The 22096-nt window shown below is 39.5% G+C and overlaps 1 protein-coding gene across 3 annotated transcripts in view; it reads left to right on the plus strand.

Annotated features, from left to right (window-relative positions):
* Nucleotides 1–767: 767 nt before the first annotated feature.
* The window catches only part of MAP3K7 (mitogen-activated protein kinase kinase kinase 7), a 39824-nt gene continuing 18495 nt past the window's right edge, over nucleotides 768–22096 (plus strand). Inside the window, exons 1-12 of one of the 3 annotated variants that reach the window (XM_079971088.1) lie at nucleotides 768–1529; nucleotides 3473–3583; nucleotides 5645–5710; nucleotides 6481–6526; nucleotides 7332–7470; nucleotides 8475–8599; nucleotides 10553–10681; nucleotides 11696–11826; nucleotides 13812–13893; nucleotides 15122–15273; nucleotides 15712–15871; nucleotides 19342–19422. In XM_079971088.1, the coding sequence (XP_079827214.1) occupies nucleotides 1440–1529; nucleotides 3473–3583; nucleotides 5645–5710; nucleotides 6481–6526; nucleotides 7332–7470; nucleotides 8475–8599; nucleotides 10553–10681; nucleotides 11696–11826; nucleotides 13812–13893; nucleotides 15122–15273; nucleotides 15712–15871; nucleotides 19342–19422 (1312 nt within the window). In that variant the 5' untranslated portion in view covers nucleotides 768–1439. The remainder of the gene's footprint in view (nucleotides 1530–3472; nucleotides 3584–5644; nucleotides 5711–6480; nucleotides 6527–7331; nucleotides 7471–8474; nucleotides 8600–10552; nucleotides 10682–11695; nucleotides 11827–13811; nucleotides 13894–15121; nucleotides 15274–15711; nucleotides 15872–19341; nucleotides 19423–22096) is intronic. The other 2 variants (XM_079971090.1, XM_079971089.1) reach the window with 2 other exon arrangements.

Consider the following 22096-nt stretch of genomic DNA (forward strand, 5'->3'; position numbering starts at 1 on the left):
CCATATTATCAGTGCTTCATTGATGCCATGACAACCATGGGGCTGCCCCAACATGTCATTGGCCCAATGCATGTGGCAGGCCACACTCTGGACCTTAACTGGGCAGGAAGAGGGTGATCATCAGTCCCTTTTCATGGTCAGATGCTCAGTGAGGTGTGCCCGTTTGTGCCCATTGACTTTTTCCAATATAAGTGCAGTACAATGCTCTTTGGCAATGCTCTTCTTACCTAGCACGTTGGTGCATTGGTAGCGGAAAAGCATCCCGTCTAAAATCTATGCCTGTCCTGCTGCTGCTCAGAGGTGTACAAGAGAGCAGTACAGTGGTACCTCGGGTTACATACGCTTCAGGTTACAGACTCCCAGAAATAGTACCTCAAGTTAAGAACTTTGCTTTAGGATGAGAACAGAAATCGTGCTCCGGCGGTGCAGCAGCAGGAGGAGGAGGCCCCACTCGCTAAAGTGGTGCTTCAGGTTAAGAACAGTTTCAGGTTAAGATGAATTAAGTTCTTAACCCGAGGTACCACTGCACTTCTCCTAAGGGAGACATGCGCTTCCATGTTTCGCTTTCGTATTCCAGGCCGCTGAAAGCCAAGGCAGGCCACTCCTTGTGAACCTCACACCTCCTGGCCGGCTCCCGGAGGGAGAAAGGCCCTGGCCCGCGCGCGGCTACGGGGAAAGCGATGCGAAATGACGACGGCGGGTTCCTCCGGCGGCCTCTGGGAGGCGGCAAAGCAAGCAGGAAGGCGGAGCAGCTCCGGGAAGAGTGAGGCGGCGAACGAGCCAAAGGAAAGAGGAGGAGCAGCTAGTGGTGCCGCCGCTTCTCCTGCCAGGCCGTGGCCCTGGCCGGGCCTCCTCAGTAGCCGGAAAGGGAGAGGCGGCGCGCCGTGTGGGGAAAGTCCCTTCCGCGAAGCGGCCCCGATGTCGGGCGAGGCGGGTGCTGGGCTCTGAGCGGCGGCAGCGGCGGCTCCTCGTCCTCCTCATTCAACCTCCTCCTCCTCCTCTGCGAGGGAGGGGGGCGCAGCCGCCGACGCGACTCCCAGGCTCCGACCGAGGAGAGGCCGCGGCCTGCAAGAGCGGAGCAAGGAGGGAAGCCGGGGGTGGGGGTGGAGGCGGAGGGTGCGTGCGTGCGAGGGCGCAGGATGCCGAGCCGGGCCCCCTCGGCCTGGGCTTCCCGGTGGCCCCAATAAAGCCCCGGCGGAAGAGCCTCGTATGAGGCCTCTCCGCGGCCCAGGAGGCGCCTCCGTCGGGCCCTCCGTCCCCCGCTGAGTGCTGTGAGGTGGGCTGGGGGTCCCGGGGAAACAGCCCCGCGAGAGGAGCCCTTCTGCGCCCCGGTCCCCGCCTCGCCTCGCCTGGGCGGCCCGCGCTCTCCTCCTTTCCCTCCAGACGCGCAGCCCCACACACCCCATATACACTCACACTCACCCGCTGGAAGTGGAGGGATGTCTTCTGCTAACTCCGCGGACATGATTGAAACCCCCCCGGTGCTCAACTTCGAAGAAATTGACTACAAAGAGATCGAGGTGGAAGAGGTGAGTCCCCACAGGTGGAGTGGGCGCCGGGAGGGACATTTGGTAACTCAACTCGGCAGTAAGCCCCACATAACTCCAAAGACACTTTCCCCGCCGCCCCCCCCCCCCTTGGAGATATATAGATGCATATATAGGATGGCAGGCTCGGTTGCACGAAGTCAACATTGCCTGCATTGCCCCCATGCGCACACTTGAGGCTGTAATCCTGTGCCTAAAAATTACTTGAGAGTAAGCCCAATGGAGTACAGTGCACACGTAGGATCGCAAATTTATATAAGGGGTCTGGCTCGAGGCTTTCCTGAAACTGCACCTTCTCTCTTCTGCCCCCCCCTCAAAAAAAACATACACTCTATTTGTTTACAGGCTAATTGTACACATGACCCATTGGTGAGATAAAGACAATATATGACAGTCAGAGTTGTGTGTAGTATTTAAAGGGCTGCCCTTAGACCAGTAGCTTGGGGTTCAAATCTCTACATGACTTTGAAGCTCAGTGAATTATATTGAGCTGATCCCCATCTCTTGAGCATAACTCACAGGCGTGTTGTGAGGATGGAATGGGGAGTGACCTTGAATTCCTTAGAAGGTTTGAAAATATAATAATACTAATATTCCAGTGGTACTTTATCAAGCATGAAAGCTGAGCTATGGCTTGAGTAACTAGTTCTGAGGCAATCATCTCAAGATTTGAGTCGCAATAAGATTTAAAGGCCGCCACCCCCAACACACACACTTGTTTAGGGAACCTCAACACACATAATTTTAAAATAAAAGATAAGACTGAGGGACTTTTAGTGAGTAGTTCCCTAGACTGGATGGATGGGAGGTTGCCTGCTCTTGATGGGGGTACATGCCCTCTGAAGGACCAGGTATGCAGCTTGTGGGTATTTCTGGATCCTTTGCTATTGCTTGAGGCTCAGATGGCCTCAGTGGTACAAGGTACCTTCCGTAAGCTTCAACTTGTGGCCCAGCTACACCCCTATCTGGACAAGGATAGCCTAAATTCTGTAGTCTACTGCAATGTGTTATATGTGGAGCTGCCTCAGAAATTAACATATAAAACAGCCAGTATAAAATAATTATCACTAAACACAGCATTAAAGCAGTAAATCAACAGTATCGCCAATGAAACCACGTAAAAGCAACTTAGAACAGATTGATCTTCAAAGCCTTTTTAGATCAACAAGACCCATCAGTGGTGGGATCACTTTAAAACTGTTAGCTACTGAATATGGGTTTGGTATCTTAAGTTGGAAGAGTCATCATAAAGTCAAAATCCTTTTTGCAAGTTTACTTGCAAGTAGTCCCTGTTGATTTTTGTGGGACTAACCTTTTCCATCTGGGCTATCACATCTCCTGGATGAATTACAAACTTTCATATGCACTCAGCTTCATAAACACTAGGTAGCCAGAAGTGACATATTTTCTCAGCTCAGGGAGATCTTGCATTCAAATAAAAAATTGGTGTGTCAATGATGGGAAGTGTGTAAGGAAGCGTAAGATCCCCAAGGTTCATTTCTTAAAAATAAAAAAATCTGCACACTCCTGGAGACTCAGGATAATCAGTCAATGCCTGGATAGAAAGGTTTCTAGGATAGAAAGAAGTTAGGGCATATGCAAAGATGGAAATTATTTTGGACAGATCTGTACAGCAATATCTCAAATCTGAACATGACCCACCATCCAGGTATGGTGGTTTGCAGGAGCTTGTTTAAACCTCTTGGTTTTGTTGCCTGCCTGAGACTGTAAAAACAGGAAGTTGCCAAGCATCTGGCAGACTGCGATTAATATATCTTGGCAAGCCATGAGTTGTGCAGGTCTTTTGCACAACATAAATGTTTTACCATGTCATTCTATAGTAGGAAGAAAGAAAATAATATGAGCTATGCAGATGGTTTGATTGAAATATGTAACTGAAAGTTTCCAATTGACTTTTTATATAGGTTGTTGGAAGAGGAGCCTTTGGAGTAGTTTGCAAAGCAAAATGGCGAGCAAAAGATGTGGCCATTAAACAAATAGAAAGTGAATCAGAACGAAAAGCTTTCATAGTAGAGGTATATTTTTTCCTTTTAAAATTCTTTTAACATAATCTGATTAACAGGTAGCCTATTGTGAATTTGTATGGGTGCTCATAATTTTATTGCTGTGCCGTAAAATGTTCCTTTAAGATTTATTGTGAGTTGTGTTTTGAAAAGTTTCTACACCCCTGGGGTGTATTCAGGACTCTGTTGGGATGAGGGACAAACTAGAAAGTTGACTCCAAGAACCCTCTGAATTGTAGTCCCACCACCTGTATTTGAGAATATTGCAAACTCAATTAGCTGTTTAAAGACTGAATTCTTCCGTTTCTGTAGGGATATTATGTCAACTGCATTTGCTTAGAATAAAACAACTCTGCAAACTACTAAAGCTGACTTATTGGTGTCCTGCTTCTCCAGTCACGCTGGCCCATTTAAAATACTACTTCCCCTCTATGTTCTCCCTACAAGCAGTGGTGAGGGAAATGGGACTGTGCGTTCCTACTCTTCCTGCTGGTAACTCTTGTCACACTAGATGTGGGTGTCACATTTTGTAGGGTGTGTCAGAAGGGTGGAGAGGGAAAGTGTGTTTTCTACCATACATAGAAAAGAGATCAGGAAGTGAGTGTAATTTAAACCAGATCACTCAAAGTGACAAACTACTTGAATATGTACACTTATTTATCAGATGATCAACACTTAATATTTCAGGGGGTTGGGGGGTGAGAGAGAGAGAGAGGTATGGCACTTCTGTTGGTGGTACACTGGTCCATTGGTGGTACAATGGTCCATTGCTAGTACACTATTTAAACATGCAGAAATACATCATTAAGCATAGTGTGCCCACAATAGGCCTGACTCACACAAATAGGCAAATAACTGGCTGTATTGTTTATTAGCCATGCTTGTAGTTGGTTTTGCATATGAGGGCAGAAACATCGACCTTAACTTGTCCAGTCCAGCTGCTGAAAGGGAGCTTCTACTCCATCCCAGTCCAACTGCTTGGATAAACCTGAGAGACAGAACCATGGTGGTCAAAGGCCTGATACAAATTTCCATCCCTTTTCTCTGGAGTGGGATGAAACTACATTTCTCTTTCTGGACTGAATTGGAGTGCTCAGGTGATCCCCCACAGGGTCCTGTGGAGTGTCCAAGCCTTGCGTCTGTTGTGTAAAGTGTTGATTAGGATTGCCAGTTACTACTACCTTTATCTGCCATGTAACATCTCTGTACATTTCCTACCTATAGCTAAAGACTATTGTTCTTCTCAGAGGATGTGTATTGATGTAAAATTAGTCCAGGGACTCAGCTGCAAATAAAACACTTTGAATGTGTTATAAAGTGCAATATACAATTGTGACACTAGATGGTGACTGTGAGCTATAGCAAATTCAATGCTTTTTTCAAAACAATTAAAAAAACACATTTTACGACGTTTTTAACACGTGTGTAGATTAGGCAGCCATTATTTGTGGTCTCTACCTATCCCTCCCTATGTGCTGTGGACTTCGGACAGGGGTGGGGTCACCCTTTCACTTTCATTCTTAATGGCAATCAAAAGCCATGAGTTCCCCCTCCAGATTTTTCTGTGGTGAGAGGACTTGGGGGATAGGGGTCTCACATCATGCTATGATTGGGACAGTGGTCACCCAGAATTGAATGCTTGCAAAGGCTAACCTGCTAAATGTGTTTCTAGAACTTGATTTTATGCTCAACCTGATTTTATGTTCAGATGCTGTTCTATACATGCAATACTACAATACTACTCTGTCACTGGCAGAGTAGTGGCAACCAAGGGCCACCACAGATAACACAAACTTTATCCAAAGGGTAGCCATAGCAGTCCTTCTCACTGAAAAGTTGCATAGGGAGAGGGTAACTGGTAGTAATTTTTTTTAAAAAAATAGTGTTAGGTGAGGTATCTGCTTTGCACTAACTAAACCACAGTTCATTCTCCAGGTCTGTGTAAAATACCATACAGCATCAAACCAGTTTTAGCATTCAGCTGTGAATCCTACATGAGCAAAGATTAGAAAAGATCACTTTTTTAAAATTAAGGACGTAGCCTTTAAATGCATTCTTTCTCTTAAATTCCAGCTTCGACAGTTGTCACGTGTGAACCATCCTAATATTGTCAAGTTATATGGAGCTTGTTTGAACCCAGTAAGTTGAACTTTTTCTGTTTTTGAGATCACAATACAATATTTTGTAGGGCTAAATATTTTATGATGATTAAAAGTTTTGCTTGCATTAAGTAAGAATACGAGAGCAAATAGTTCCTTAGTTGGCTTACTTGCACATACTGCACTGACTTTTCCCATTTTTATTATGAAAATGTGTGTATAAATTGGATATGCTTTTGCTATTTGTTTAGCAATAAACCTGGAATAATCAGGTTTCCCAGGTTATGTTTCATGGGTTCACTTGGCCCAAGATTTTCTTTTGCCCCCCCCCCCTTCCAATTCACATGAATAATTTCTAAAATTAGTTTTAGAACTGTGCACCAGTTAATTTATTTTCATTTGTTCTTTCCCCCCTTCATTACCAATGTTCACAAGTGATAATTAACTGAAATACAACATAGAAGTGCATCAAGATTTTTGTGTGTGCTGTGTTTCATGAATATGCACAAACCCATGTATGCATCAGTAAAGTAGGGCTGGATGGATATTGTGTAAGAACAGAAGGAAATCAAAGTTGCAGCAAATTATATGTATGAAGCTATCTGCAAAGATCAGAAATCGAAAAAAGATCATGAAATTATCCCAAGTTACTTTTGCCGCTGCACAAACAAGATCAGGCAATTTGGAACCCACAAATCCACACAGGAGTTAAGATAGGGAACTTTTCAAAAACATTCCTATTTTAAAGATTTTCTTCTACATAAAAATCAAAAGTGTCTTCTAACTTAACACTTTGATTTTTCCACAAAGGTTTGTCTTGTTATGGAATATGCTGAAGGAGGTTCCCTCTATAATGGTGAGTCTCTCTCTTGAGTTGCATTATCCAAAACACTTAACTAAAATGCAAGGTTGCATTTAGAAATTTGTACTATAATTCCAAAGCTGTAGAAGTGACAATTTCTTTCTAGTGTTGTTTGATTTTTATAATGTGAATTCATGTGTTCTTGTTTTGTCTACTTAAAAAAAATAAATCAGAACTCGCTATTAAGTATTCTACTCAACTACCATTAATCAACTCCATTGGCATTGGGCCTAAATTTGTGAAGATATTTCATATAACCAAATTGGCTAAGCAAGAAGGTGGGTTCATCAGCAAGTTATGCTGTGGTGGTGCAATTGCTTTACTATGAGTATACAGTTACTGAACCCCCATCTTTTAAGTCACCACAAAGCCACTGAAAGCATATTCACTTGTGGTATTATAAACATAGAGATTGGATGGTATTCTTAGTGAAGCATCCCTTATATTGCATTATCTAGAGCTGCCATATTTCAAAAAGTGAAAATCCAGACACAATAGTTGTTGAGCTACCCTCACATTACCACAAATACCATTCAGGACAAATGACTTTGAGCACACATTCTTAGTCTGCCAGTTTGGCCCTGTGTTTTGTTCTAGAAATAAAGTTACTGCAATACCCAAGATGTTTGTAACTTATTCTTCACATAAGTGGTGCAGTTCACAAATTAAATTGGCTACCTTTTTGTGTCCAATGCTGCTAGAAACAAACAGTGACTCAGACCTGTGATTTTGTATTCTTGTTTTGTATCAACTGTAGTGTGCAATTAAGTTCTTTTTAGTTTGTAACTTTGTTTTTCAGTCCTACATGGTGCTGAACCTCTGCCTTACTACACTGCTGCACATGCAATGAGTTGGTGTTTACAGTGTTCCCAGGGAGTGGCATACCTTCATAGCATGAAACCGAAGGCTCTAATTCACAGGGACCTAAAACCACCAAAGTAGGTCTTTGGGCACTGTTTAAGCTTCTTAACATTTAAAATAAATCTTGTAGTCTTCTTCCAACCCCCACCCTTCTTAGAGGATAAATGGCTTACAGCGCATCTGAAAGCAGATACTATGCTCATATTATGGTGCTTTTTATTAGCAGGGAATAGGGTATTCAGCACAAGTGCTCGTTGTGCAACATGCAAAGCATGTGTTTGTATAACATCAGATACCCAGTTCTACGAAACTGTTCTTTAAAATTAACATTAAAAACAATGTTTAAAAAATCTATTGAAAGTTATGGAATAACACCCATTATAGCGCTCCGTTCTTCATTCTGATCTGTGATTGATAATAGCTTGGAACAACATGATAATCCTCTAATAAAACTCTCCTTCTGGCAAGTTTGCATCATTCTCCTCAATGGAGCATGGGATTTCAGGATGCAATCTTGAAATGTCTGGCTTACAAGGAAATACAAATCCAGCACCCTCCTGGGCTTGCCTTAGGGCAGTAGTAAGCACAGACAAATGCTCTATTCCCAACCTGTATTTTTTTTATATTAAAAAAAAAACCACAACTCTATATTTTTCATTTTCTCTCCCACTGAAAACAATGGAAAGAAAAGGGAAGAAACAATTTTAGACCCTCTCAGAAGTGTGTCAATCTCCATCCAGTTTGGGGCTCTGGAGGGAGGGGTTAGAGGAACAGAAGACTTTGGATTTTTCAGATCTTAGCTACTTTTCAGCAACCTTTTGCTTTTTTGGCCCTGCTGATGTCAGAGCTCCATCACTGGTTGAGCTAGGACATCAGAGGGGTCAGCATCACCTAAGAGGGGGCAGTGGGCAACATCTTATCCTATGGCTCCTGTAACACCTTCCCAGCAGCCATAGAATCTCACCCTTAGTGTAGTAACATTTTTAAAGTTTCTATCCCACCCTTCTTCCCAAAAGAGCTCAGGGCAACAACTACTCTTATTTAGTCACAAGATTCCTAAACTATTCTGTTTGTTTGACAGCTTGCTCTTGGTGGCAGGGGGGACAGTTTTGAAAATCTGTGATTTTGGTACAGCCTGTGATATTCAGACACACATGACCAACAATAAGGGAAGTGCTGCTTGGATGGCACCAGAAGTTTTTGAAGGTAAGAAAGTAATTTGATGCCTAATATGCATTTTTGTGTGTTCTACTAGCTTTATTGTTCGTTGGTTTTTATACTGACTTTTATTTATCAAGGGCATATGTAATTTTTCTTTCTCTGTATTCCTGTTGAATATTGTAATAGGTAATGGCTTGGGGAGGTTAAAAACAATATATTTAACAAAAGTTAGATATTTAATACCTTGAGTTAATTTTAACAATAAACAATAAACTTCCAAATCGTTAAAATATTAGCTATGTATGTAGACCCACCATAAATTATATATCTTGAAGGGAATTACCTGTTGACAAAGTAATTCGTGCTGTTATGAGTCACTTTGTGCATATTTACATTGAAAAGTAGCCTATAAACTTAAATATTAAATAAATAAATAAATAAACTTGCTTCCATATTAATATATACCAGCATTTAATCTTGCAGGAATTCAATTCAAATATTGCCATTTATAAAATCTGCTTAGTGCTATCACTTGTGTGGCACTGAAATAGATACGTATATGAGATTATGCATGCAGGATAGGGGCATTGGTGTAGCCTTGTCACATGCAATAGCATCCTGGTGTGGACACAACGTAGTAGAAGTTCACACACACTCAGAAGTCACCTAAGAGTTTCCTTGCTCCTGTTCTCAATCTGAATATGTAATAAGCCATTCAAGGATGCACTCTCTTGGTTCCATTGAACTGTCACTCAAGGAATGCTTTGTAACATGCTTAGAATGATTTCTTTTTAAATTTCTAACAAAACCTACTTGCAAAGAAGTTTTCTTTTTTGAAAACTCATCAACTGTTGTACTAAGAGAATTTAAGGGACTCCTAGTTAAATATTTCTCCCCAGATATTTGGCATTGATCAAATTAATTAGAGGGGGGCGGGAGAACCTTTCCTGTGCTTTGTATGTCAAATTTGACAGTTGGGTAGTCCTGCGTGTCAATAACTTGCCCCTCGCCCAAACCCAGAACCCTGTCTTCGGTGATTCAAAATATTCAGGGTATAAAACCAACCCTGCAAAGTATTACACTGCCATTACTCCTTAAGTGCAACCAGCCTGGGCCAAGAGACTCCCAGACCTTACTGGAAACTTCCCTAAGAAGCAACAGCTGAAACAGGACTGTCTGTTCCCTGAGCCTCAGATTAACCACCTTATTCAGTAATCGGTAACCAAGAGATTAGGAACTAGAATTAGTACCAAGGCATTACCCAAAATAGACAGATAGCAACATAAGCGAGGTAGATTTATTAAAAAGAAAAGACTGGAAGTAGAATAAAAATAGCAGCATATGACAGAACCAAAAGAGCCATAAAAGTTACAGATCAAAAACCCAATTGACAAACACCACTGGGAATTACAAATCAGACTAAATAAGAAAGCTAACTTCCTAACTCTATCAGTTCCATAAAGCACTGACCCCCATTCTCAACTAGCAGGCCTCACTGCTGATCTTGAAGCACAGTAGCATAAGATAACATAGTGCTTCAACCTGATGAGCTCACTCCATTACTGAAAAGTAACTTCTTCGCACAGACCAGAGGCCTAAGCAAAAGAATCATTTTCTTGATTCTTCCACCGAACATCACAATGATGTCAAGTGATAATTGTCAGTACTTCAAAACACCATGCCCTACAGGGTGCTTTGAAGCAACCACCCATCAGCCTAATGCATTCCTACTTTCTGCAGAGATTAGCTGTTTAATGGCACACCCCATGAATAACTTGATCCACAGACTTGAACACAGCTGATAGTAACTTCAAGCCTGCTTTTTGCATTGGTTGGTCATGGGGTACGTCTTCTTTACCTGTGTTGTAGCATCTCATACAGAGTTGAATGCATGGAACACCTTGAGTTTTGTCACTAACATTCAGAAAATATATTGTTTGAGAAGGCACACATTTTGTTTTTGAAAGGATATAAATTATATGAATAACCTTTTTTCAGGTAGCAATTACAGTGAAAAATGTGATGTATTCAGTTGGGGTATTATTCTTTGGGAAGTGATTACCCGTAGAAAACCTTTTGATGAGATTGGTGGTCCTGCATTTCGAATCATGTGGGCAGTTCACAATGGTAAGTTCAAACTTAATGGGTAACTGACAAGTAGCATTTCTGAATTTTTTTTTGTGTGTGTATGTATTTGCCACAAGTTTTCAGTAAAGTGCATTACTCTGGTGCCTAATTCACTGGCGCAAGATTGGGGCAAAAGTAGACCAGCCAGGGGCAAATCCACTTGTTTAAACTCTTATCTGCTCTAGTCGCATAGAAGGCAGGGGATTATTTTAAATAGTAAAATGGTCATTGATTGATTGACTGATTGATTGATTTAATCAGTCAGTCATTTTATTTGTATGCCTCCTCTCCAAAGTTAAAACCATGCTCAGGGAAATTTACAACTTTAAAAAAAATACATAACTACAAACATCAAAAAGTACAGAGCCAAATTAAACATTTTCCACTTAATTCATTGTATCTTAATTTTGGATGTTGTGATTTATCATGAACAACAGCAATAAGCCCTCTGCCACAAAACCCCCTAAACAACACCCCAGCCCAAGATTCTGTTAAGCAGCCTCAGCTTTTGTAACTGGAGTCACAATTTACCTTCTTGCAACAATTTGCTGCCTTCTGTGCTGTCTTGGCAGAAGCCAGGTTGGAAGTAAAAAAAAGGCTTTGGGGACTGAATGGGAAGCCTCTGACAGCTGCATTTGGCCTACTGGCCAGAAGATCCCCATCCTCAGCTGAGAGGATATACAGCATTTGCTTCAAGTAAAATGCTTTTCTCATTCAGAACCCAAGTACCACTTCATAAATTGGCATACCTTTTCGGTAAGCAATTTAGTGAAGTGATAAAATAATCCCTATATCCACTCATGTGAAATCTTTCAAGTTGCAATGTTGCAAGGATAGCAGATGGAAAGCCGCAAGATTATTTTGTTGAAAAGGCAACAGTATTGTTAATTTTATGAAATCGTCAAGGATGGTTAGTTCAGTATAATCAATGGGATAAATACATTTGTTTTGTGCAGAATTCTTACATCTTCATTGTACAATTTTATAATGTATTTTTTAATGATCTCCCTGTAGGTACTAGGCCACCACTGATAAAAAATTTACCCAAGCCTATTGAGAGCTTAATGACTCGCTGTTGGTCAAAAGATCCCTCACAACGACCTTCAATGGAAGAAATTGTCAAAATAATGACACATTTGATGCAGGTACATTTTTCTTACATATGGCATAATGTACTGAAAGGACTGGCTTATATAAGGCATGGAAAGTAGATGTTTTGGAAGCAGTGGGGGAAAGAGAAGTATGGAAAAGTCACTACCATTGTAGAAGAGAATGATAATGGAAGACCACTTTGTTGCAACAGAACAGCCAGCCCATAAGAATTTGCTGGCTTGGGATAATGTTCTGCATATTTTAAAACTATATATAGTTTATTTTGTTTAAATAAGTAGTACAGAAAAAAGCTAACAACAGCAAAAAAGAAAAAAAAATAGATTGAATACAATCCAAAAATATTGAAAGTAAATATTACATACTTACCATATAATACTCCCCCCCCCCGCAGCTTCCCTCCGCCACAATTCGATTTCTTTGAATCTCTGTTTCCACCTTTATCTTTGCATTCTCCAACGTATCGTTCTTTGTATTTCTTTTATCTCTTCTCTTTTCCAAATCATAGATATACTTTACATTTTTATTCTAGGCATATTAGCATATATTTCTTAGAACAATATTTTAACATACACTCTTCGAAACATCTCCATTCCTTCTTTAATTTTTGATTTGACTGATATCTTATGATTGAGGTTAGCTTAATTTTGTTAGTAGAATGTTGGGTGGTTTTTTTGGAGGAATAATTCTCTTCTGCTTTGAACATCCTGAAGCAAAGGTAAACAGCAGACTATATTTTTTACTCTTTTTGAGACTTTTTCTTACTGCTTCCCCACCCACAGAAATACATTGTAAAATATTCCATGCAGGCCCAATTTGCACTTCATGCTAAATTACTGTTTAGCACTTTCAGAACAAGTCTCACTATCAGGTACTCCTCCTCACCTTTCCACTCTGTCATAGCTGCAAGGAAGAGATCAGAAGCCTCAAATTTTAAACACCCCACACTTCACTGTTATGCCCAAACTATGGTTTATTAAAATTATGGTTTGTTAGCAGCCATAGTGAATGATGATTTGAGCCTTACTTTTGAATATAAATCATGTTTAAACTAACCACAGTTCCTGCAAGTTTGGTCATAGCAAGGAACTCTGGTTTGTTTAAAAGCAGATACTGAAGATCCTCATGCCAGGTAAAAAGAGAAAAGTGGGGAGCTTTGAAGTCTGAGATTTGCCAGGACAGATTCCCATAGCATTTCACCTAGGAACCCTCTTTCAACTACCTGCGACAGTTTCAGCCTTACAACCTAATTACAACAATATTGTTATAACTGCTTTAGCCTTCATAGCCATTGGAAATATCTATGCTGCAATCTAGAGATAGCTATCTAATTTCTTGAAGTAACTAAAGAGGGAGTAACATGCCACTTGGGACCCATGTTTACAAATTACTTTACTGCATTTGCATAATATGCGAGATTACAGTGGAAATGTGTAATAGAAATTATGCCTAGAATGGAAATGTTCACATCTTTGTTGCCAGGATTACTGGCAAACATATACAGCCACACCATATATCTCTTGTGCTAGTAAACTATTTATGAGACTTTTCTACAATCACATTTGGAGTCAACTTTGCAAAATAAATACTGCCTTTCATTACTGAACATCAGGCTTGTCTAGTGAATAATGTTTCAGTATATTTTGACTGATGCTATTAAACAAATGTTGCCATTTATTTAATATCACAGTAGAAAGATTGCATATTATCTTTTAAAAATAATAACATTAGCTGAGTGTTGTCTTTTGCCTGATAGCAGCATACATATGAATCATGCTACATCTCTCCTTGTACTTATGTCTGACATTTTTATGTTGTCATGACTTTTTAGTTAAAGAATAAACTGGCTTTATACCAAACATCCAACCACACATTTTGAGAACCAAGTTGAAGATCTTAGGGAGTTTACTAAAATAATATATACAGTATTGATTTTTCCTGTTTCATGTTCTGTCCAGTGAGCCAGGACACAAAATGAATTTGTCGATCATTGAGCTTTTCCTCCTTTACGTCTTTGCAGTACTTTCCGGGAGCAGAGGAACCTCTACAATACCCTTGTCAGTATTCTGATGAAGGCCAAAGCAACTCTGCTACTAGTACAGGTAAGTAGATTATATGCATATGTAGTTGATTATTAATTAAGATTATGTAGAATTAAAAGCAAGCACAATGTCCTACTGTTCATTGTGTCAGCAGATGAATGGTATAGGCATAGCCCAGAACCACTGCACTAGTATGAGTTCCCAATTTACAGCGTCTATTCTAATGCCAACACAGCAAAAGATGTCATATTGGCGCAGCAGTATTTGGTATAACTCTAGAAACAAGCAACCTTTTTTTTCTTTTGTAGCATTGTACTAAGCTGTCATGGTAAGACTCACCTACATACTGTTTCAGATGTTTTTTTCAGGCACCATGGAACAACCATTGTGTTTAATATTTTCTTAATATGGGCTGTAACCCGCAGACAGCATAGGAACAGGAAGCTCTCTTATACTGAGTCAGTTCTATGCTCAGTGTTTTCTTGATTGTCAGAAAGCAGAATTCCAGACAGTAGTCTTTCCCAATCCTGCCTGGAAAGACCACAGAGCATCTGCTCTGCCACTGAATACAACCCTTCCCCACAGAGAGTTAGTTCTGCTTCTTATGCCTTAAATATTTGAAGCATAAATGTTTATGCCTCAAATGCCTTACATACAGTAAGATATGCCTTACATACAGTAAGATAAACCGTGCTGCAGAGTGTAAGATATTCTTTCTTGTAGTTGATTGACAGTACGATGATTTCAACAGACTAAGGAATCCTTTTCACACAAAGTTACTGTGAAATGCCTTAAGTCATATGTGGAGAAATTACCTGGAAGCTAGCTTTATGTTCAGATTTATTCCTCATAAAGTTTAGTGCTATCCATCTCATATACTCACAGAAAGAAATAAACAAGATAACAACTTTGCAGTCCATATTTAAAAGATATGCAGGATCATGCTATTCTGAAACCGGGGTTTAGCTGAAACACCTAAGCCTTCTAAAGAAGGATTTATGTCAGCAGAACTCGTATCCATTAGCAGCACTGCCTGTCATGTTTCCAAACAAAATGCCTTTAGTACTAGTGATTTGTTGTGTTGAGAGGATGAATTTGATTTTCACATACTGGGATAAATCTGTAATTCTAACAAATATGTTAAGGCTGTAGTTATGCAGTCTAGTTGGGTTTTTTAAAAAAATAATAATCTAAAAATAAGAAATAAAATACAACCAATATTTAAAACTGTAGTTTTGTAGTCATGAGTGACTTCTCAAGTAAAGTAACATACTTCTAAAATGTATAGGTTCCTTCATGGATATGACTTCCACAAATACTAGTAACAAGAGTGATGCCAACATGGAACCAAATGACTTTCCAGGAACTGCTACCAATGACACTATTAAACGCTTGGAGTCAAAACTGGCCCAGCAGATGAAAAATTCAGCAAAGCAGTCGGTAAGAACATAGAAATAATATTCATTAAGGAAACTTTAAAATCAAAATAATGAGATCTCCCTAACCATTACTGCTTGAAAAATACATATTAAAATATTTTAAAACTCTGACAGTAAGTACCTATTCAGAGTTTGTGACAAAAAAATACACAAGATTTAAAGACATTTATCAAATCTAACTATTATTACTTTTGTTAAGGAGATCCAGGTTTGCAGAGAGCATAAAAAATAAGTTCCAAGCCTTAAACATATGTTTATACCTTAACAGAAGCATAAACTGCCGACTCTTCTTCTGAGAGTGGTTATTATGGGCTTGCATATCATCTTAAGAACTAAATGAAAATGGTGGCTGCAGATGTATTATTCATGCAAACTTTATTTGTTCACCCATTTCTGCAATTAGTTTTTGAATCATTGTAAAGTGTTTCGTTTTCTGCAGGGAGAGCCTGGCCGTTTGAGCTTACCTCCATCTCGCGGTAGCAGTGTCGAGAGCTTGTCAGAAGTTCGTGGGCGACCGCAGTCAACCCTTGTTTCGGGAGAAAGCAAACGAATGAGTGCTGATATGTCTGAAATTGAAGCAAGAATTGCTGCTACCACAGGTAAAAGAATCTTACTAAACAGCTAGGCAAATGGGACTGAGATCAATAAGTTCTACCAGGGGCTGTAGGGCCAAAATGAACAGAGAGAGCTGCATTGTAGGAGGAGAAAATCATCCACCATCAGGTGGATGAACCTTGCACCAGTGGAGCTTGCTGGCACAAGATGTATCTACCTGAGGACTGCAGGAGAGAAGGATCATTTTGTTAGCTGTGCACATTTGTGATGCTGTTTAATTCTACCTGCCCACCCCCATCCTTCGCCATTGAAACGGGTTATGCTGGGTGCAGTCTGACTCCCAGTTAAGTGCACTTGGGTTGCAAGAAGATGAGTGAGGTATATTTGCAATTATTTTTGCCTTCTCTGGGTATGTCCATGACTATTAAAGTTGGTCACTTTATTTTTCTAAATCTATGCAGTTCCCTTTAGGACTGAATGTTTTCATTTGCCTGGAATTCAAATATTTTCTGCATTTTAAGAACAGCTGGTTTAATTGAAAAACTGGAATTCTCCACATGTAAGAGGAAACTGGTGCATACATGAGGTAGTTATTATTAAATTAAAATACGGTGATCTTTTGTAGAAAATTCTACTTACTCTTTACTATATTGTAATTAAAAAGTATTGTGTATGGCCTTTTGTAATGAACTCTGAATACAAGTCTGTGATTTAAAGGATGCCTCAGTGGCCAGAATGCACAGAATTCATAAACAGAACAGAAAATTGCATGCCTATTCATCATCCTGAAATGGTTGGAAGGCAGAAGCTGCTGTCTCAGAGCGTGCGAACAAAGGCAAAGTGCGTGTCCAGCCTTTGTATCAGGGCCTTTCTCCCAGCTGCTCACAATAGATCAGAGTTGCCAGGGACTTCCAAGTGAACCTTCTCAAGGAGCCCCTCAAATATTTGCTATGATCAAAGCTGAGGCAGAGAGCATGTCTGGAGAATTTGACCGCGTTAATCTTGTGTTGTGCAGAGGGAGGTGCCTAAATGGGGCCAGAGCACCCACTTTTTTCTACCCTGGCTTGAGGTTTGAAAGGATCTAAATAAGGCTTCCATTTCCGTTTTTTAGTAAATTAGTGGAGTACCTAAAATGTACTGTGTCGCTAATTATAATATCATAATTTATTATAAAAGGCAACCACAGCTTAATTGGGATTGACATAACTAAAGCGATTTGTATATTAAAGATGGGTTTTTTGTACTATGGAAAATTATTGGTATTCTGAACCTGTTAATGTGCCCTTACTAAACAGACATTTTTATTTTATCAATCAACCTTTCTGTTGCTTACTTCTGGTGAGATATTGGCCGAACAACGATGAAGCAAAGTTTTCAACAGGCAAATGGGATGACTAAATCCCAGCCTTTGAGATCGTAGGTTCTCTTCTGTCAGTAATAGTTCAACATTTAATATGTCCTTGTAAATGGCTACAATTGCATTCCTGTACAAAATTAACAAAGAGAAAGTCCCATTGAACATTCATACACATGAATTCAATGAGTAGACATGCGTAGGATTGGGTTTTTAAATTACATTTTGTATACACACTGGAACTGATACTGGTTTGTCATTAGTTTTTATACTAGTTCAGTTTCCTGACTTCAGTGGAGCAGTAGAGAAAACTGAGAGGCAATTCTTTGTTCTTAGATTTTGATCTGGATATCCTTTTGATTTAAAGAAGGCAGGTGGCGCTGTGTCGGGACGCAGGTGGCGTTGTGGGTTAAAGCCTCAGCGCCTAGGGCTTGCCGATCGAAAGGTCGGCGGTTCGAATCCCTGCGGCGGGGTGCGCTCCCGCTGCTCAGTCCCAGCGCCTGCCAACCTAGCAGTTCGAAAGCACCTCCGGGTGCAAGTAGATAAATAGGGACCGCTTACCAGCGGGAAGGTAAACGGCGTTTCCGTGTGCGGCTCTGGCTCGCCAGAGCAGCGATGTCACGCTGGCCACGTGACCCGGAAGTGTCTCCGGACAGCGCTGGCCCCTGGCCTCTTAAGTGAGATGGGCGCACAACCCCAGAGTCTGTCAAGACTGGCCCGTACGGGCAGGGGTACCTTTACCTTTACCTTAATTTGAAAATGTCAAGTATCCAAATCAATAACATATAATTCCAGGAGAAACTTCAAAATGGAGATCATCTAATTATGTTTATGTAAATGTGGTGGAGCAGAATGCTCCAATTCCATGACTGTCTAAATCAGAAGTTATGGTGCCTAGAATAAAATAAATGTTTTAAAGATTGATGTGTGGCCTCTATTAGAAAACCAATGAGAGCAACAACTCCTGCTTATATGCTCTTAATGCAAGCAATTGGCTAAAGCAACAGAATTTAAATCTTTTAACTACAGGGAATGTTGCCCATGGTCAAATCTGCTATGTTCATCCTATTAGTAGTAGTAGTAGTGGTGGTGGTAGTAGTATATACCGCCCTATACCCGCAGTTCTACATTCTAGTCCAGAAGTAATCTATATTTGGAGCTGGCAACATTACTGTTATTTATTTATGTTTGTGGCCAACTCTTTTCCATAAGGTCCCAGGGCATGTTACATCTTAGAAATAGAATAGAATACAATACTGTAAAACAAACTTACCCCAACTTAGAAGTACCATACAATACATACATATCAATGAACCCGATGGTATACAGGGATTGGTGAAGGCACTAAATATTGCTAGATTCTCATCCACCGTATTCATAAGATTTTTATAGAACAGCATTCCCAGACCTGTTATTTGTTCTTAAGAAGGAGCTTTTAACTTAACTCGTTGGGCCATTATACCACCACTGTCACCACCCTTCTTTATGTTACTGGTAGCATTAACAGCTGTATTTAATTCCAAAGCTTTCCATTACACATTTCACTTCCAGAAAATACTTATATTTCATCATTTTAATCTTTCATTTGTGTTTAATATTATGGAGGTTGCTGATTCTGACTCTCCTTCAAAATGGCAGTTCCAGTCAGTTTCCAGCTGAAAAGTGGGTGGCAGGGAATAATCTGGCAATGTTAGTGCACGTAAATCAAAAAAGCTTTCTTGAAAACGTATAGGCGTTTTCACTAAAATCTTTTGAGAGGAACACTTTGTAGAAAATATTTGGACTGCCACATGTGGCAGACATCTTATTAGTATATTAGTGAAGTGGAGCCGGTGGACAGTTTAGTTTATTTTGTGACCAGACTTTGGTTTTCCCTCTCTCCTTTACCATTCCGCTTTGTTTGTTTGGATTTTGTCTTTCTAACTATAACTAATAAAGTGCTGTGTTACGTTGTCGACCGTACTTATGTTTGTTGCCCTTAACAAATGCTTTACAGTTTTGAGCATGAATGGAAAGCTGTGCAGACCATTCTGCATGACCTTTTTTGCATGGTCTCCAGTTTAACCAAGTTGAGTAAAAGGTGCAATTTTAGTCTGAATGATTTGTGTTAAAATTGTAGTCGTTTGCATGTGTATTGTATGTGTGTATGTGTTTTTTCAGCCTTTTCCAAACCTAAACGAGGCCATCGTAAAACTGCTTCATTTGGCAACATTCTGGATGTCCCAGAGATCATCAAACCAGGTATCACATACCGGCAAAGTGGGCCATTGACATTGATGCTGGAATAATGATCAGTTCTTTAAATACTTCTTGCTCCTGTTAATGAATTAACAAGCTGGCACTACATGCTAAAGATGCATGAGGAAAAGAAGGCTTTTGCTCCCATTGCAAATTAACACAATTCTTTGAACTAGTAAAAAATAATAATAATAACAGGTGAATTTGTTCAAATTCTCAGTGTAGAAAGAACTTGATTTTTTAAAAATGAACTATTAATATGATTCTCAGGATAAATTTTCCTGAATTATGTCAACATACCAGTGTTGTCTTTCAAATCCAAATGGTTCTCTTCATAAAAAAAACCTCTTACTTAGAAAGGTTAATATGTGAAACAAGTCTGCATTTTGAATGATTAAATAACAACTACATTATCAAAATTATATCAGACCAGTTTTGGCTATAGTAATAATTAAATGGTTATTTAAAACCATGTATATGGTTTATTCCAGTGCACCAGATATGGGTAAAATAACAGATTTTAAGAAAGTATGCAATATCTATTAAGACTGACTAAATGTAGCCTGAGATATAAATGCATTTGTTACAACTATATTTTGTTAGTTTTAATTTTTACTAATTACTATTAATACATAAAGGGAATACATGGAAGGCCATGCAGTAAATAAAGGACTTAAAATAAATATTTATGAATAAAAATGTAGAGCAAGATCCAGTGTTGTGCAAAGAGACTTCTCCTTCCTCTCCTCATCCCGCCTCTTCTCTCTCTCATCCACACCAAATCTGCTCTGGATGGTCCACTGGTCGATGGATACAATCAGATTTCAGAAAGAGACACATTTGTTATTAAAAAAACACAGGTACACATGTACATTAATATTTTTTCTTCTCCAAAAAGTTGCTATTCTGTCACAGATGTCTTGTTACTGTGACTTCCTTCTCTCAATTTAACATTTTCACTTAGGGTGTTTTTAAGTTGAACTGCTCAAAACACTATATACTTTCTTCACACTGTGGAACAGTCTCATCCTTAGTTAAGTTTGCAACAATAATTAAGTTTCCAGTCATAAGTAATTTACAACAATGTATTGGATCATAATAAGTGATCAGAGAAAGGGATTGGCAAAAGAGCACTTTCCTGTATTCCCCCAGACGTCTGAAAGTTTGGTGGGCCTTTCTGAATGGGGTGAGCTACGAAGCAAGAAGCAGTTCAAAACTGGATGCATGCCTCACCCACAGAAGTTACCTGCGCTCATATATATATATATATATATATATATATATATATATTGCAGTTCCTTCTCCCACCCCACTGCCCTGCACCTCACCTTAGCCTTGGGAGAGACTTTTAGCGGGCTTCTGGGAAGGATGGAAATGTCTCCTTCTGCAACCTTGGGATCCAAGCCATTTCTTTCTTTTTTTCTTTCTTTCTTTCTTTCTGCAAATTCAAACAGCATAATTTTTGGTTGTAAGGACAGATTATCATAAATCTCATGACAGCTGTTTTTATTTGATAGCCAAAGCTTTTTATCTCAGAAAATGCTACCACATGTATAAGTTAGCTCCTGTGGTAGAGTGACATTTTCCAACAAGTATCTGGGTTGGTTTTATAGATCTTATTCAAATCACGTGACAGTACAGGGAAGTGTTAGCAATAAGAATCTTATACAGAGTGCAGTGCTGGAAAGGAGGGGACAGGAAGCATTCTCTCTGAACTTCTTGATTTATTTTAGGGTCCAAGTCTATTTTTGTCAACTTTATAATTAAATAGGAATGACGCCTGTTGAGTAATGAATGCTCTATGTAAGATTGACAAATATACAGAAACAAAGTGACAATCAAAACATTCTTAACAAATGACCTTCATATAGTAGTCATTCCTAGCCAAATAGCTTAGGGAATTTCATGTACCAAATACTTTATAAACGTTCTATTACACCCTGAGTTAAAAAATGAATACAATGTTATGCGATGTCTTAGGACATAGCAAAGAAAGTTTTGAAAGGAATTCTAAATAGTCAAGATATGATGCATAGGCTAGAACTTGGCCTGGAAACAAAGGCCAACACCTCTGCTCTTGCCCAAGTGATAAGGAATCTGGTGACAAGTGGTTAGGAACTTCTTCATTACATTCTCAGCAATCCAAGTGTTTCTGGAACAACAGTAACAAATGAATTCAATCATAAACTTCGGTAGGCATGGAGATCACCTTTTCAGATGAATGAAATACAGTATTTTCAAACAGGTTCAGTCATTGAACCTGTTTTTCATATATGTTTATGAGGAAAATTGGCATGCCAAACATTCATTCATAAATGTTTTGCACAGGATGGTATTTGCATTATTATTTTTTACATATTTCCTGTGTTTTTTACTTTGGGATTCACTGTTGGCTCAGATCAATCTATTTCTGGTTGTGCCAGTTTCACAATATTATTTCATGTATCTCATTTCCAGAACAGTCCAAGTTTATTTTAAACAGCACAAAAATATGCATTATTTTAAACATTTCTTCACAAGGTGCACATTATTTGTATGCATTTTGGTATTTATTTTGTGTCAAGATTTGTGAAAAACAAAGGGTTAATGCATTCCATTCCATAAATCCAGGAAGCACAAATCCAATTCACTTAAAATGCAGAGCTAACAAAATATGCAAGTATACTAGTTCATTAGC

The sequence above is a fragment of the Podarcis cretensis genome, assembly GCF_951804945.1.
Source record: "Podarcis cretensis genome assembly, chromosome: 3".
Lineage (NCBI taxonomy): Eukaryota > Metazoa > Chordata > Lepidosauria > Squamata > Lacertidae > Podarcis > Podarcis cretensis.